Genomic DNA, 17666 nt, shown 5'->3' with positions numbered 1-17666 from the left:
AGAAAGGGTGAAAGAATTTCATGAAGAAATTTGACTTTTATGAAGTCCAGTGTCATCCTGCAGGTAAGTGACCTCCGTAAAAGGAGGCATAAAAGGAATTGAAGTTTGTCATGTGTAATTTACTAGAATTTGAAGCACTTTGCAAAATATGAATCATGACATTTATTTGATCAGGCCATCCATTTGCATTTGGTGTTGTATGTAGAGTATGTACGCTCTCTGATATCGGCACCCTTGGAAAATAAGACCAAAGAAGGCTGTGAAAATTAATCTACATCGTTAATCTTTATCTTTTCTTTAAAAAAAATCACAAAAATCTAACCTTTCATTGAATAAGAATTTAAAATGGGGGACGAATATTATTCTGAAATAAATGTTTTTCTCACATACACGGCACGGTTATTGGCACCGCTAGAAATTTTTATGAGTAAAATATCTGAAGATTTACGATTTTGAGCACTCCAGGGTGATTATGAATATGAAATTATCCAGCCATGGCTTCCTGCTTCACACAGATATAAATATGAGGGAAGACAAAGCACAAATTCCCTTAATCAGAAAAAAAAAATTATATTTCTTATAAATATTATATTTTCTAAGATTATATTTCTGTTTGGTGAACATAAAAATGACCCCATGTGTACAATAAAATATACTGCTGTATTTTTGATGTTGTGGGCCTATGTTTCTGCTGGAGGTCCTGGACATCTTGTTTAGACACATGGCATCATGGATTCTATCAAACACCAGCAGATAAAAAAAGTGACTGCCTCTGTTAGACATCTTATAATGGGCTATGTTTGGGTCTTCCAACCGTACAATAATCCAAACCCAAACCATGAGAAAAAACACACAAATGTGTCACCGAGCACAAAACCAAGCTTCTGCTGTGACCATTCCAGTCCTCCGACCTGAACCCTGCAGAACATGAGTGAGGGGAACTGAAGAGAAGAAGGTCTATATTTCATGTCTATGTATTTATTTGTTTGATGATAAGCCAAACATTATCACAGTATAATCTCCTTCAGGTTGCTACGAGACTGCTGACTAGAAAGGAGTGAATTGACCAAAGATTGAGAAATGAGGACATGATAGTAGGCCTGGCTACTCTTTCACTCTTTTCTAGCTGATTCAATCCTCAACGTTACAATATGTCACTTCGATGAGAACGCGTTTACCAAGATCATGAACGTAAGTACATGGCCTAATTATACTCGCTAGCGAACATACAGCGATGCCATCATCTTCCGAAGTATTCCTCGCGAGCCTTAAGGTCACAAGAGGAAAAGAACCATCGCTAGTAAGTCGGTGGACAGCACCGAGCGTTCTTATCTATGACTGACCTCAGGTTTATCAACACGGCGCAGTGGTTCGCAAAGATGCCAAGAAGCATTTCTGACCTCGTTGTACGAGAATATAAATTGTAGTTGAAACTAGATTTTTCCATTTCTGAAGAAAGCAGAAAAAGAGATGTTTGTGCTTGAATAACCTCGTTCAGAGTGCTTGCCAGGGCCCTTCTGTTGCTAAGACGTTCTGAATGGTTGCTAGGGTGTTCACTGGTCCAAATCAAAGAAGCACAAAATTAAGAGAAGTTCAACAATACAGAAAAAAAAGTGTTATTTGCATGCAATCATCGCTTTAATAATTGAAGGCATATAAAAGTAACTGAACAAGTTCTGTGACAAAGCATATACTTAATGTATGGTTAAGGATATTGTATATAGTCAAATCATATATTGCCTTAGAAAGCACAGTGGAATCTTGTTTCCTTGCATTTCCTTTTTTTTTCCTGCGTGAATGAAATAGAAGATCCTTGCAATGGAACTATATGATCATGTATTTGAATGACAGTGTCTAAAGACCAAAAGACGATATGCATTACAATGCCAGCCCACATTCTCCAGCAGGAGGTCTTTATTTATTTAATAAGCTGAGGTCTTTCCTCATTTGAGCGCCTTCTTTAAATAGACAAGCTCATAATTACCTCCTTGGGCTCAGTTAATAATGAAGTAGAAGAGGACTGTAGGTCTTGCCGTCTACAGCCGTTGCTGATCTAAAAGAGGATTTCTTGGACTTATTTATTTATAATGTCCTTTGGCAGGCGAATTAAAGTATTACTCGATATCAGTATCTGCGCGCACACACACAAATCCTTTTAAGATATACATTTCAGGACGTTGTCATAACAACTGATGTCTAAGATCAAAAATAATCGCTGCTGTCTTGAGTAAGAAGTTCTGACAAAAATCCATAACTGACCTTCCCTTTCCATATGATTATAAATGTTACACCGTCCTGTCTTTACGTCGTGTGCGCACAAAAATGATTAATATTAAACGACAAGAATATCTTTGACTATTTCACAAGAGCTTCACCTCTACTGCGGAGCACGTCTTTATGGCAAATACCTTCTTCCCAAGGGTATGGAAATTGAGAGGCAAAATATGCACTCATTATACTGATGTGAAAGATCAATGCTATTTATAACCAACCGAAATCCTTAAGCGAGAGTTGTCTGAAGGGAGTGCTGAGGAGCCAGCAGTTAATCAAATGTTGTTGCCTGGTTAAATGTCTGAAGAACCCTTCAAACTCAATCAGATTGATTATCTATTCATGGCATTGCGGATGATTCTTGGTCTCGTGCCTGTGGCATCTTTTGAGGTACCGAGCGGCTCTGAACCGATGTCAAGTGTCATGAAAGACGCGAGCGAATCCAACAAGACCACTGGTTTCTGTTCAGCAGCGAGATTATGCAGTTTGATGGCTCTTGTGATTTTCACAGGAATGCATCAATGCTGAAGGCTCGCGTGAAAATGAAAACCCTCCTCGCTCTTCGTAATGATGGCTGTGAGGACTACTTTTACATAATGTATTTGTTACATTGCATAAAATAAATACTAGATGGGAAGCTAAAGTGTGTAATTACATGTAAATTTTGAGGCATGTAATTGTAATGCTTGAAACGTCTCATGAATGGTGTTAAAGGTCCTACACATAAAAATAATGCTTCTAAAAAGTTTTTTTTTTTTTTTTTTTACACCAGTGCCCATAGAAGAAACCTTTTTGGTGCCCCAAAGAGCCTTTCAGTGAAGACACTTTTCTGAAGGTAAGAACAGTTTAAAATGATAAAGAGTCTTTTCCTGCTATAAAACCATTTTATGTAATGGAACGGATTCTATGGATGTCAACAAAGAATTATTTTATTTTATTATTAAGAATTATTTTTAATGCTGATGTAACTATATATATATATATATATATATATATATATATATATATATATATATATATATATATATATATATATATATATATATATTAGTGGGTTTAAATATTTATTTGATTGTTTATGCTGTGCTGGAAGTCTGTGAAAACCATCTAAAATATTAATCAAGCATATTGTGAATGAGTGCCATGGAACTATTAATGTTTCTGTTATTTTGGGTTGGTTTTATTAACCAAATAGTGAGCATATTTAAATATACTCACTGCCACATTATGTCGGTTTTCATTCAGGTAATATTTTATTATTTTTCATTATTTACATATAAGTTTAGATTTGTTTTGTTGGCATGAAAGCCATGCAACTATTCAAAACCTCCAAGGTTTTACTAATTGTATGAATTTAATGCAAAGCACTTGAAGACAATGAATTAAAAGGTGCCCTCTCATCTCAACATACTAGCTTCACGCTTTGCAAGGAGGATTGCATGTGCAAGATCTTCAATCGAGCCTGAAGTGGATGTTCATTTTAAATTAGAGGCGGAAAAATGTAGACGAAGTAATTGAAGAAGTAAAATTGTAATGGAGATTATTTAATGATGGTAATGTTGCCTGTCTGTGACCTTTCCTTTTTCAAATTAAAAAAAGAAAAAGCGAATCTTAGAAAAACACTACTTTAATTGTGGAAAGACCACTTCACCACTACTAATGAAGTGTTTTTGCAAGATCAAAATTGATAAAAGACCAAATGAACACGGTTTAAGATTTGTTTCTCTTTATGGAAGACACTGCCATCTTCTGGTTAAAGATAGGCATAGAAGGAGAGGGGTTTTAATACAAAATTCCATGGATGTCACTAAATAAAATAACGTTTTTTATATTTAAAGAAAGCCTGAATACATGTAATGTTAGGTACATGATCAGATTTGTTTAAATAATATCCTCCTGAGAATTCCCCGCGTTTTCTGTTGACAAAAAGCAGAAAAAGCCCTACTGAACAAAGCAATTATTAAATATTGTAAAATTCAGTTCATTCCTGCAACAGCTTTTTATATATTTATTTATTTATTGGCAGTATGACTTTTTATTATTTATGAAACATTTCATATTGTTAACAGTATTACAGTTATGTTGCTTCAGATGTGTCTGCTGCTAAACGGGTCAAAAACAGGGCTGTGTATACCCTCGCTGAATAAAAGTATCAATTTATTTTAACAATAGCGTACATTTATTATTTGTCTCTGAAAAGGGCGTGCATTTACACACATCCATGCTTCTCACTCTTGCAACGCATTATCATTCAGAATCCCACTTCCTGAGTAGCCTGCAGCTCCACACTTATTGGCTGGCCGGTGTGCTCACATGCCCCGCCCCCTTCGTTTGACCGCCTCTGCTGCCCTGCACCCAGTGCACTCAGCTGTTCCAGCGAGAGACATCTCCTCCCCACTGCCCGCTAATGCAGCAAATGGTTGCACCTCTACTAATCAGCTTTCCCACCCCATAGTACCAGAGGAACACCGGCACAGGGTGTAGACTTTACAGGGGTAAGTATGTATCATTATGTAGCTGCTGCAGCACCACTGAGTGATTCAGGTACATTTTAAAGCAGAACTAAGTGCCTAAGCCGGATGACAAAGCATGAGATGTTTGCATTCATGTTGTTATCAGCTCTATATGTTTACTGCGCTGAAACCTTAAGGCGTCCTGTCTGTTCAGTGCGAATGTGCATACATCAGAGTCATATGATAGCCAGACCCCGATCAGCAGAAAACAACAGAAACATGTTGAGTTTGTGGCCGAGTCTGGATGTGGGTCGTCAGCTGTATGCAGCAGTCGGCTCTGATTTTATGCCATTTCACTTACTTAGTGACGATATATGCCATCAGTCAAGTTAGGCACAAATAAGTGATGTTTACATGTTAAACACCCTGTTGTCTGTATGTGTCCGGTGTATTAAGTGCTTACCGAGAGACAAGAAGTTCGTCTTCAGTCTGGAAGGGGTCGTGGAGCAGCAGTGATGTATTCCCCTCAGAGCCTCCACCGGTGGGGCATCACACATAGTGAAAGTATGGAGCGCTTGGCCTACAGTCAAGGTAAGCTTCTAAAACTTCATATGTACACACACACACACACACACACACACACACACACACACACACACACACACACACACACACATATATATATATATATATATATATATATATATATATATATAGTAAAAAAATACATAGTATGTATGCCATAGCTGTCTGAAGCTACAGACCCACCCAGTTGTAACTAGTATGGTGACCCCCTACTCCACAAGGAGAATAATCCTGACTCAGCACCAGGGAGGTGGTTGTCAGCAGAGGTTTTTAATGTTCACTTTAAAGCACAAGTTTAAATTGCTCAGTGTCAGAACCGCTAGTTAGCATAAGAAGTTAGCTTTAATTTGACTGACTCAAAATATAAAGCGGGGACTGTGACCGACGCCTAGCTGTTTCCTAGCTCTTCCCACTGTCACGTCGTTTACTTCGTGCAGCCAATTAACATTCTCCACACGTGGTCGGGAATATCATGGAAACAGGAATCTGCTCGAAAGCGACTTCCGCGCGAGCCGTGTTTCATACACCACTTGACAAAAGGCTATTTTTGCCTTTTATTTATTCGTGGTCGCTTTTGAGCCGATGTGATTTGTTAAAACAAAGAAAAACAAAAAACAAAGCTTCGAATTCTTTCACTTTTTGTAACTAATAACAGAGGAACCATTATCACGACGAACCGTGATGATTTAACGCACATTACGCGTCCAGGCCGTTAACCCGTGATTATTTGGTAACTTTCTGTATTTCGTAGTTCAGGGCGATGTTTCGCACAAGCGGTAGAGGGTAGTATATCTATACTCTCCCACTGAATTACGTCTTTTCTATCGTTATGACACCACCCCTTTGCTGCAGACGGGTCGTGCGGGAGCGCTCGGGTGTAAACAAATCTGGAAAGCCGTTCGTTCGCGAGACATGCGTGGAAAGCGCACGTCGCGCGCGGGGCGTTGACGAGGAGCACCGCCGCGGAAAGCGCTCGAATTAGCTCGTTGACCGTTTATCGATGCCGCTCGACGCCTCGCCGCCGCGGTGGTTGGGTGAAGCGCTATCCTGAGCCGCGCGCCGTCGTCGTTAGCGATGGCGACACCTGCAGAACAGGACCTCGTGCTGGCAGAAGCAGAGAGCAACAAAGAGAGAGCGCAAGTGTTCGGCGTCCTCAGGCTGCAGGAGGACAAGTCGGCCGCCGCCGAGAAAGCGAGCGGCGCTGCCATGAAATCTGGGGACGGGAGATGGCAGGCGCCCATATTCGCGTTAGCCCGAAAAGCGTCAGAGACCTTCTCGGGTGGCATTCACGTCCTGCCCAAAGTGGCGGAGCCCAAAACGTCGCCCTTTTCCGAAGAGTGGGGCGCGAAGGGTAGGTCGTGGTTAACGTTAAAGCCCGGGGCTGAAGTCGGGATTCAGTTGTTCGGATGCAGAGCCTACGTGTTTGGCAAGCCGTTTTAACATTTGTTGCTTAAAACCAACTGTTTTGTTTCTACCGCTTATCTTAAATGATTAGTGAAAATATATGTACAGTACCGATTAATATATATTTAGTTAGCCAGCCTTTAATAGTATTTGGTTAAATATTTTTTTATATATTTAATAATATTGATGCTAGTCAGCATCCCAATAGTGTGTGAAGTAGTAGTCCGTATTTGCAACAAATTGCCCTTTTTTTCCTTTTAATACATTTTGGATCTGTGCAGTTATGTGTCAGCCTTTGATTAGAAGGCCTGTGTAAACTCAGTTTTCCCCTAATCCAGTTTTTCTAGTAAGGATAAGCGTGTATTGTTTAGTTGCCTCTCGCTATTCGAATAGTCGTGATTAGTCTGGTTGTTACTAGTAATGTTTTTAATCTCACTAGTGAGATTTTCAGTTGAACTATAAAGTATATATTTAGACAAATGATAACAAAAAAAGCAAACCAATCAAAAAGCTAGTGTTTTAAACGATTGAACCAGCGGCCTAGGAGATGCAGAATTTAAGTGTAATTATGTAATAATTAGTCAGTAGTGAAATTACTAGTCTTGTAGTAAATATTACTGTACTTATACAGTACTTATTTAGCTACGGAAATCATAGTATTTTTTTTTATGTTTATTAAAACGGCTTGCCATACGACATTTTCTGCATGATGTCATAGTGGTATGATGTCATGAAGAGTGTGCCTTGTTGGTTTGTATTCATTTGTGCATTTAATAAATCTTGTTTCTTTAACACTACAAAGCACCAGTTCATTCGTACACTTGGTGTAAAAAATACATTTTACCGATGACGGTCTATCAGCTAAATTAGTATTCGTTACGAATAACCAAACTAATGGTGAATTAATATAATAATAGCTTTAAGAAGAGTGGATGCACAGTTATTTACCCCATTAACCTTCATTCACATAATAATAAATTCAAATAAATTGGAAATGGGAACCAACCCACATAAGCGGAAAGTAGATTACCACAGTGTCAGTATTGTTCGACAGAGCACGTCTGAATATGTTTGCATAAGAATTATAGATTAGCCCGATGATGAAAATAGAGTCCAATGTATCACTGACAACTCAGAACTCATAAGTATATAATTTGTGTTGTGTTTGTTGTCGAAACGCAAAACAAAAAGCGAAATGCTGATGTGATGTGTACTGGTGAACGACAGTACGGTCAAAACCAGCGAAAGTGCTTTAAGGGCTTGTTAAAATGTAAACTCAGCCATGCAAAGCGTGGTCACATGTTAGCTCAGAAGGAAACGGCCAGAGGCTGAAGCGCTGTGAGTCATGTTATCCGTGTCCTGCTGCCGTAATAGTTGTATAATTTTCTGATAAGGTCGTCTGTGGGCTCTGTGTCTTCCAGCATTTCGAGACCCTACGGCGATGGAACGAGCGAACTTGCTTAATATGGCTAAGCTCAGTATCAAAGGCCTGATCGAGTCGGCTCTGAGCTTTGGGCGAACTCTGGACTCTGACTATCCGCCTCTGCAACAGTTCTTTGTTGTCATGGAGCACTGCCTGAAACACGGTCTCAAAGGTACAGCACGTTCAGCCATCGCCCCACAGAGAGCCATCTGTTAACCACAACACCAAAACCATTTAAAGCCTTTATATGCTTGTTTTTTTTTTTATTAGAATATCTTAGTGTTGAACATACTCTGTTATCAATGTGTGTTTTATATTTAATATAGGCCTATGTGAGTGTTATTCTCAGGCATCAGACAGACTGTTATGCCAAGTTTATTATAGAAAAAGAAAATGAGGAAATGCTTTTTTTATTCAATCTCAGATGATCTGAAGTTCTTGCCCAGTGCTGCAACAAAATTTGAATATTGTTTTGAGTGTTTCATCAAAGCTTTTGCATACACTGCATTACATGTTGTGACACCGAGTTGCTTAACGAACACGTTTGTCTCCATCTTCCAGTGAAGAAATCGTTCCTTGGATACAACAAGTCGCTGTGGGGGCCTCTAGAGATGGTTGAGAAGCTCTGCCCAGAAGCAGGCGAAATCGCAGCCAGTGTACGAGACCTTCCCGGCCTGAAGTATGTTCAGCCTCTCTGTTACTTTGATCACATTTGTACGTGCGTCTGTGGAGTTTACATTTTGTTCACGTTTTTCAAATGCTCTTAAAAAAAAAAGCTGTTAAGCCCACGTCTATATAAATATTCGAATGCTTTTTCACAGTCATTCCTCAGTACTATAAGAAATGTGCCGTTCAGAATAGGGAAGTGCAAATTTCAGTTCTAGTTCCCTGACAAAACCGAAACTCGCAACTGCAAGAAAAGACTATTTCCAGAACCGAGCATATCACTATCCGTCTGTTACTATCTTTCTGTCTGTCTGTCTGTCTGTGATTTTTCAATCAAGCTGAACGTGTCTGTACGTGTTTGTTAGGACGCCTCTGGGCAGAGCCAGAGCATGGCTGAGACTGGCACTGATGCAGAAGAAATTAGCAGATTACCTACGTCTCCTCATCACCAGGAAAGATATACTTAGGTTAGTAATTTAGTCTTTGTTCCTTTGTCACAACAGTTGTGGGGTATTAGTAATTAGAGAAGTGATACGTCGTGTTAGAGACAAACTAATGTTGTGTTTCCTGCATCAGAGTGCATTGAGCATCAGGGTTTAAATCACATGCAGCCATCTAAAAGAAATATTGCTGCTTCTACTGACTTTGTATCAATTTCTAATATGCACTATTAAACTTTGTAGTCTCTATAACTTCTTAAATCATTTTGTCGCTTATACTGAATGTTTTAATAAACATTCAAATCAGTATCAATGTAAAGTATTATTACAAATTTCCATAGTAATGTATTTTAAAATTGAATTTATTTATGATTTTGTAAAAATCACAAATTTGCAGGATTGTTTAATGAATAGAAAGTTTAAAAGAACAGCATTCATTTAAATTTATACATTATGAATGTCATATTTGATCTATTTAATTTGTCCTTGCTGAATGAAAGTATTATATATTTTAAATGATTTTTTTTGGGAGGTATGATTACTATTATGTATTTCTGTCAATTATGATCCTATTATGATCTGTCAGTTATATCCTTGGTAAAAAAAAAAAAAAAAAGTTATTGACCCCAAATGTTTGCTTGGTTATTTTGTGACTATTATAAAAAGAATAAATATTACTTAAATTATATGATCTTGTCAAAGGCATTTTAAAGGCGTTAGGAACAATAAATTCTATACGATGCAGTTCTTTTACAATGGAAAGTCAACACATTGCAATTTCATGGTTTGATCAATATGAGGCAAAATTCTGTTTTTATAGTGTATGCTGTTTTTAAGTGATTTCCTTTTTTATACTGAATAAATACAGTTAAGCTGCATTCAAAGATTTTTTTTTTCTATTTATGTTTATATATTTGTTTTGATACTCATAAACCAGTAATAAATGTCAGAGCATTTGTGTGCGTTGCAGTGAGTTCTATGAGAACTCTGCAGTGATGCTGGAGGAGGAGGGAGCCGTCATCGTTGGTCTCCTGGTGGGGCTTAACGTCATAGATGCCAACTTATGTGTGAAGGGCGAGGACCTTGATACACAAGTATGAGCGTTGTGTATCGATCATGTTTAATAACCTGCCGCCTGGCTTGTATCTGTGAAATAATAATGCTCTTCATTGGAATCCCCCAGGTTGGTGTAATAGACTTCTCCATGTACTTGAAGAATGACATTGATGATTACAGAAGCGAAGAAAGGTAGAAAGTATACTTGGTAGACAATAATTGATTACATAATTACCTTGACGTATTAAGCCGTTTAAATAATCGCCGTCATAAATATGTTATGAATAGAAATGGACAAATTGCAGCTATTTTGGATCAGAAGAACTACGTTGAAGAATTAAATAGGCAGCTGAAGTAAGTTCACGCTCTTTCTAAAGCTTTTGTGATATATTTAGGATGAGTGACTGTGGCTTTTAAAAACATTCATCTACCAAAGCACTTTACAATTTGATATATGCTTATGAATTTGATCTAAAACGTTTTGCCTTGGTCAAAGTTCTACAGTTCAAGGCTTACAGGGACGCGTGGAGTCATTAGAAAAATCCAATTCCAAACTCATTGAAGAGGTACCGTTTGATTTCAGAAGTCTCATCTGTGAAATATTAAGAAGTATTGTGTACTAACTTGTTCCCGTCTTCTTTTTTGATTTTTACAGTTGGCAATAGCAAAAAACAACATAATTAAATTACAAGAAGAGAACCACCAACTCAGAACAGAAAATTCAGTGATTCTTATGAAAGCACAGCAGCGTCTTGAGGTATTGTTGTGTGTTTTTAATGGGTTTTTGTTAAAAATAGTTCATGCACCCAAATGCATTATTTAGTTTTTATAAACAAAACATTATATTCAAGAACCGAAGAACTTTTCTGCCTGTTCCAGTGATCCATTTATGTTTAAATCAATAAAAAATATTCTAAAATGCAATCTGAAACATACACGGTATTCAGTATTGCTGTACTCTATTCAGGTTGCAGAAGGAGATTTGAACTGTGAGCTTGACACGTACAAGCAGTCAAGGCAGGGCCTGGATGAAATGTACAATGAGGCAAGACGGCAACTCAAAGAGGAATGTCAACTCAGGCAGGTCTGTGTTTATGTATAAAAAAGGAATATGATTTTAGATGTGGCACAATGGCACTAAGAAGCAGTCAAACCTGTTTTTGAATGTATCTGTGCTCAAGGATGTGGAGAACGAACTGGTTGTGCAGGTCAGCATGAAGCAGGAGATGGAAATGGCCATGAAACTGTTAGAAAAGGACATCCATGAAAAGCAAGACACTCTGATTGGACTTCGGCACCAGTTAGATGAGGTGAAAGCCATCAATGTGGAGATGTACCAAAAAATGCAGGTAAAACTTTTTTAATTAGGTTTTCTGCAGTTTTGTGGGTAAAATGTGCTGTAATCAATCGATTTATTCATCGACAGTCTTCAGATGACAGCATGAGACAAAAAAATGACATGATCGCAAGGTTGGAGGAGAAGACCAATCAGATAACGGCGACTATGAAACAACTAGAACAAAGGTGAGAAGCGCTTTCTAATTTAGATCGATTTATGTCAGTCATAACGTTTAGTCATCATACTCCTGAAGTGCATTCAAAACATTTTCAAGTCATTTCCGAGTGTTTATTTGATTGTAATTAGAATACTTTATTCAGCCTGATTCGGACCTCGTGTTTATATAAAAACCTTTCGAAACATTTGTGGCCAGTTCAAAGTTTAAGTAAGGCTTTGTTTCATTTCAGTTCAGATGAATTCACAGTGGTTTGCATAAAAAGTTCTGACATTTCTAAAGACGTTTCTAGTGTTAAAAAAAATTATGTTTCAAATAAAAGCTATTCTCCTCAACTTTCTACATTTACTGTATTTTTGAGCATGCAGGCCTCGTCCAGACTAAGAGACGTCTTTCAAAAAACATTAAGAAACCTTACCGTTAGTGTACCATTCTAAATGCATTTCAGGATATGATGTCTGCTTTTCTAGGCTAAATCAAATTAGTGTGCATTGATGGCGTCCATCAGTGCTTTTGTTTCGTCAGTAGAATCAGTTTTCAGAGGGTCTAGAAGTGTCGGATACCTGATAGCATGCAAAGGACTTTGCATGCGTGTATTCTGAAGGCGCATTGAATGGCTTTCTCTCATCTAACCGCTCGTCCTTTAGCATTTGTGTTATTTTCTTGTGGTGACGTGGTGCTGTCATGTCCACTTCTCTGTCCACACGAATCATCCTTCCCTTTCTTCTGTTGTTTTACCGCCATCGTATTTCTGATGTTTTATGACTGCACTGCTTAACAAGTTCTTAAAGCTTTGGGATGAATTTGAAATTCACTGATATTTACATCCTCTTTCCCTTTTTGTTCCCCTTTTCATTTCTTTTTTCCTCATCTTCTCCCTTCCTACGATTCCATTGTTTTCTCTATCAACAAATAGTGACAAAGATCTACTCAGCCAGACAAGAACTCTTGCTATGTCGTTTGTAAAATGCGCTAGCACAGATACCGAGCACCAGTACAAACTAGTCAAAGACATTTCCTTCTGATATTAAGATAAATTTGCTCTTTGTTTCTTAACACTAGTAGTGTGGCGATACGCAGTGTTCTTAAAAGTTGATCGTTCTTCACTAGCCCCTTTTAAAGTTTAATTTGATGATGGTTACTGTTTTTCCACATACTATTTAGTGAGCAAATCTTTCTTGTGGTTCTATAGCATAAATATTTACCTGTAACAATTAACAGTAAAAGAAACCACAAATATGACATGTCTTTTATCACGCTCTTCAATAAATTTGATGTTTTCAACTACTCGTGACTGTTTATTTTGTCCAAAATACGTTAGCTTCGACCCCTTACGAAATTACCGATTCATTTCAACTTTCTGGCTTTTCCCCGCAGCGCAACATTTCTGTTGTCTGGCTCTGTATTTGTTCCCCCGCTCTATTGTGGCTGTTGAATTATGGCCATCTTTTTATTTGGTTTCTCATATGTTCCAATACATTCCCGCCCATTCCATTACATTCAGAGCCGTAGTTTTACCCAGTTGGTTTGAATTACACCAGATTGCAGGATGCCGAGAGGGAGCGTGCCAGTGCCGAAGACGGGGTGCGCAAATTCAAGCAGGACTTCACAAACAAAGCTGACAGCCTTCAAAAGCAGATCGCCCAGAGAGAGAAGCAAATGTAAGTTTTGCAAAAGCTATAGAATAGATTTTTTTAGAATATGCGTCACATTAATGCTGGAGCGGAAAATTGGATGCGGGTTTTAATCGACACTTTTTTTTGTTTGTTTGTTTGTTTGTTTAGGATGCAGCTGGAAACAGATTTGAAAATAGAAAGGGACTGGCGTCAGACGTTACAGAATGAATTAGAAAGAGAACGAGAGACTATCGCCCAACTCACAGCTGAAGCACAGCAAATCAATGGACTTAAAAAAGTAAGATGAATTAATAATGGCCATTAGATCCACAATAAATCTGGATGAGGACTAAGGCGCTTGTGTCATTTAACTCTTTCCCCGCCACCACCAGCGTTTTTTGATGATTTTCAATTTTCAGAATATATGCTGCTATGCCTATATGAACATAATATATAACCAAGCCACTACTTTTAAACAATTGGGCATTTTTTTAATTAAATGCAGATAGGTTTAATCAGAAATACAAAATTTTGGACAAAAAACTGAGAACATGGCATTTTTATCAAGGCACTGAATTTTCTGTTAAAATACATTTAGTAAAATGCAATATAGTGTGTATGTATATATATATATATATATATATATATATATATATATATATATATATATATATATACACACTCTATATATAGGCATACGCGTACACACACATACATACATACATGATCATATTCGACGGTCAAAACATGATCTATATACATCTATATGTATGTCATCTATATTTTCTCTGATCCTTCCGTTTATGGCAATTGTCTTTTTTCGAGCCCAGTAGACCCAGGAACTAACTCATTCAGGACATGCGCTAGGGCTTTCTTTATCAAAGTACACTAGAACAAGGATTGACGTAATAACTTCTTAATTGACAAGATATCTCCTCAATGGCAGGGAACTGAGTTACTGTGCTTCTTCATGGATATTTTTGTTTTGCTGAATGCCATACATTTTCCTTTTGGCCTGTGATGTATCTTTGTGTCCTTTCAGGAGTTTCACAGGTTGCAAGATGAGAACACGCAGCTGAAGGGAATCTGTGAGGAGCAGGAACAGGCGCTGGAGGAGCTGGGCTGCAAACTCAGCGAGTATGTATGGTTTAAACATCCACAACGTCATTTGACTTCAAGTCATTTATTTGGGATACTTCAAGTCAAATACATATTTTACTTATTCAGGTCAAAATTGAAAATTGAAGATATAAAAGAAGCCAACAAGGCACTTCAGGTTTGAAACTTTTTTTCAGATAAACAAAAAAGTATCTAAAACTTGTTTATATACTTGTGGCTTATAGATCAATGTACCAAAATGTAATTAACGTTGTATAATTTAGCATGTTCATATTAAACAGGGTGGACAGGTCTGGCTGAAAGACAAAGATGCTACGCATTGCAAACTTTGCGAGAAGGAATTTTCAATCTCCAGAAGAAAGGTCAGAACCAAAAATCTATTCTGTAATACACAACGGTGTCTCTATCACAGCTTGCTGTCCATTCTCACACATCCACACTAATTCAACTGCTCTAAATAAAGACATTTACTGGCACAAGGAACGCACCGGATTAATGCACTTGAAAACATTTCCAAATAAGGATTAGATGATGCCTAAATAATAGACCGAGTTGGCAAATGATGCTCTGTACTCTTAAAGTCAGTATGAAGAAAAAAAATAATTCTAAATGCCTGTTATCTATCCTATTGTGAAGGATTAATCCAAACATGTTGGAGACCTTTTAATATTTAATCAAAATGTCATAAACCGATCCTCCAGTGAAATGACAGTCTTGATTCTGGTGACGTATGTGTCTGACTTTCCCAACATTTAAGCTGTGTTCCAATTCAGAGGCTGCTTCCTATGAAGGCTGCAATCACAGACTGAATACAGCGGTGCTACAAATGTCCCATTTCGAAGTCCCCTTCAAATGTAGCCCTAAATTGAGTCTTATTTCCCGATCTATGAGGAATACAACGTGACAAGGCTTAGACACTGTGCCCCAGAGATGACAGGACTTTCTTTTTTTTGCTTGAGAGAGAAAAAATTGCAGATTACATTTTTAAAGGCATAGCTCACCCAAAAATGAAAATTACCCAATGATAATACCAAGAGATGCATTTGTGGAAGAAATACATCTATATTTATGATTAACCATAATATTAATATAAACATAAACCTCTCGAATGAATCTAGTATATGTCTGTATGACAGTTACTGGAAGCCAGAGATTATAGTTTCTAAAGTTTTAAATCTGGATATTTTTCTTACATAAATGCATCACTTCTCTTCAGAAGGCTTTTATTTTTTCCAGAGTTAGGTTTATGATGCATGAATGCACTTTTTTGGACTTTAAAATCTTAACCTCCATTCACTACCATTATAAGCTTAAGAGTCAGGACATTTTTAATATAACTATAAAAATGTACTTGTCTGGAAGGAAATCAGAGACACTAGGATGGCGTGAGAGTGAATAAATCATGGGGTAACACTTTTCGGGTGAACTGTCTCTTTAAGCGTTAATATTTGATTGTTAACTTGCTTGATGATCTAATGATTTTTTTAAAAAGTAAAAAAAAAAAAAAATTTAAAAGTAGTTTAAATGTTGACATATCTTAACAAGATGTTATTTTACCAGGGTGAACATATTTAGACAGGCTGTTTGTTTTCAAATGCTGTACAAATGTTACTGCTCCTCATCAAATGTTACTGTCGCAGTTGCTAGGCGACAAGAACAGTCTTTAGACGTTTCTATTTAATGTCGTTCACTTCAACATATGCAGACTTCTTAGGATGCAGCCCCTGAATTAGGACACAAATTTAGCCCCAGCTGACTTATGGAACCAAGTCCTACCATACTTTTTTTGGTTTGATAATTCTTTATTAATTCCCATAATCCATTTGACTTTGATTTATTATTTAAGGGGACCTTACTCTGATTTCTATATGTAACTCCCATGAAAAACCACCAAAAGGAAATTCCCCAGAGCAACTGTCTGGATGAATCCCAGAATATGAGTAGTGAAGATTCCACTGAGTCATTTTGACTCCGATCCAAACTAAAAAAAAAACCCAAACAGACAGCAGGCGCTTTAATTGAAAGCTCTCTTGCTTGTCTTTGTTTGAACAGCACCACTGCAGGAACTGTGGGGAGATCTTCTGCAATGCCTGCTCAGATAATGAGCTGCCACTTCCCGCTTCGCCCAAACCCGTGAGAGTCTGCGACACCTGCCACGCTCTTCTCCTCCAACGCTGCTCCTCCAATGCCACGTAAGATAGAAATGACAGCACATCGTCACAAGGGCCAAAATCAGCTTTAACTCACAGACTGCGCTGTCCAGCATCGTCAAAGTGACCAAAATGGATGCACACGTTTCTCTGTGTTTGAAGTTTACATTTCACAAAAGCCTGTTGCCTCAGAGAAGACTTAATGGCGCGTGTGCAGATGGCCAATGCAGTGTTTGTCACAGACACAGTGCAATGAAAGAAAATGAGTTTACAAATGGATTAATGACTCTGAGTGCCTCCATCTGGGCTGCAACTAGACTGATTTAGGTTATTTATACTAGTACAACACTCCCATGCATTGTAAGTATACTTTTGATATATAAGGGTGAACAGGTTTCATTCCTCAAGAGTCAGAAGTGAGTAAATGCAGTTACTTAAAGTGATATCATTTCTTGAGCAATTATATTTCAAATTCAGTTGAAATACATAACCTTACATTCATGCGTGCCTGTATAACAAGCCAAACTGACGAATGGGGATTTGATGAATATTTCCCTGAATCTAGACGGGCAAAAAAAATGTATGGGTATATGTAAGTAAAAATAGTTTTAGTGCTGCTCGAGAATGACTGAGGTGGATTCACTTTAAATAGCACAGAAATAACGTTCTGAATATGGTGTTCAGGTTTCTTGTCTGCAAGCGGTATTATTTCACAGTTGCAGGTTTACTTTTGTACAGAACTGGAACACTACTCACTTTTGAGTATTTGTGCTAACGTTTGTCTGGATAATTCCTCGAAATACAACTGTTAACTTAAATGTGAAGTTTATGTATGAAACTATACATACGCCTTAAATCACTAAAGTTGATCATAATTTCAAGACTCGTGTGATGGATCTTAGTATTTAGGTACTGCAGTACACACATTTCTTTTGGTTTGTTCTGAACACATGAACCAGTAAGTAATTA

General features: G+C 37.7%; 1 protein-coding gene and 1 long non-coding RNA gene across 4 annotated transcripts; one reads left to right on the top strand and one right to left on the bottom strand.

The window, feature by feature from the left end:
* Nucleotides 1-3506: 3506 nt before the first annotated feature.
* LOC122356687 lies at nt 3507-5928 on the bottom strand. Its single transcript, XR_006252367.1, has 3 exons — nt 5493-5928; nt 5188-5329; nt 3507-4187 (listed from the first exon to the last, which is right to left on the bottom strand). It is a non-coding gene; the product is annotated as an uncharacterized LOC122356687 (long non-coding RNA).
* On the top strand, nt 5187-17578 carry rufy2 (RUN and FYVE domain containing 2). 3 transcript variants are annotated; one of them, XM_043255656.1, is made up of 18 exons: nt 5187-5315; nt 8135-8308; nt 8698-8815; nt 9168-9269; nt 10213-10336; nt 10426-10490; nt 10587-10652; nt 10795-10864; nt 10954-11055; nt 11266-11382; nt 11480-11647; nt 11725-11822; nt 13354-13473; nt 13597-13726; nt 14471-14565; nt 14656-14704; nt 14829-14909; nt 16600-17578. In XM_043255656.1, exons 1-18 carry the CDS (start codon nt 5240-5242, stop codon nt 16741-16743), a joined length of 1899 nt encoding a protein of 632 aa, XP_043111591.1. In that variant the 5' UTR covers nt 5187-5239; the 3' UTR covers nt 16744-17578. The 3 variants fall into 3 exon arrangements, with proteins under 3 accessions (XP_043111591.1, XP_043111590.1, XP_043111592.1); XM_043255655.1 differs by lacking the exon at nt 5187-5315 and adding an exon at nt 6158-6660; XM_043255657.1 differs by lacking the exons at nt 5187-5315; nt 13354-13473; nt 13597-13726; ... (2 more) ...; nt 14829-14909; nt 16600-17578 and adding exons at nt 6162-6660; nt 12729-13099.
* The last annotated feature ends 88 nt before the right edge of the window (nt 17579-17666 follow it).

Source organism: Puntigrus tetrazona, chromosome 13, assembly GCF_018831695.1.
Source record: "Puntigrus tetrazona isolate hp1 chromosome 13, ASM1883169v1, whole genome shotgun sequence".
Lineage (NCBI taxonomy): Eukaryota > Metazoa > Chordata > Actinopteri > Cypriniformes > Cyprinidae > Puntigrus > Puntigrus tetrazona.
Note: the sequence above shows the minus strand (reverse complement) of the source record. Positions and strands in the feature narration are given on the sequence as shown.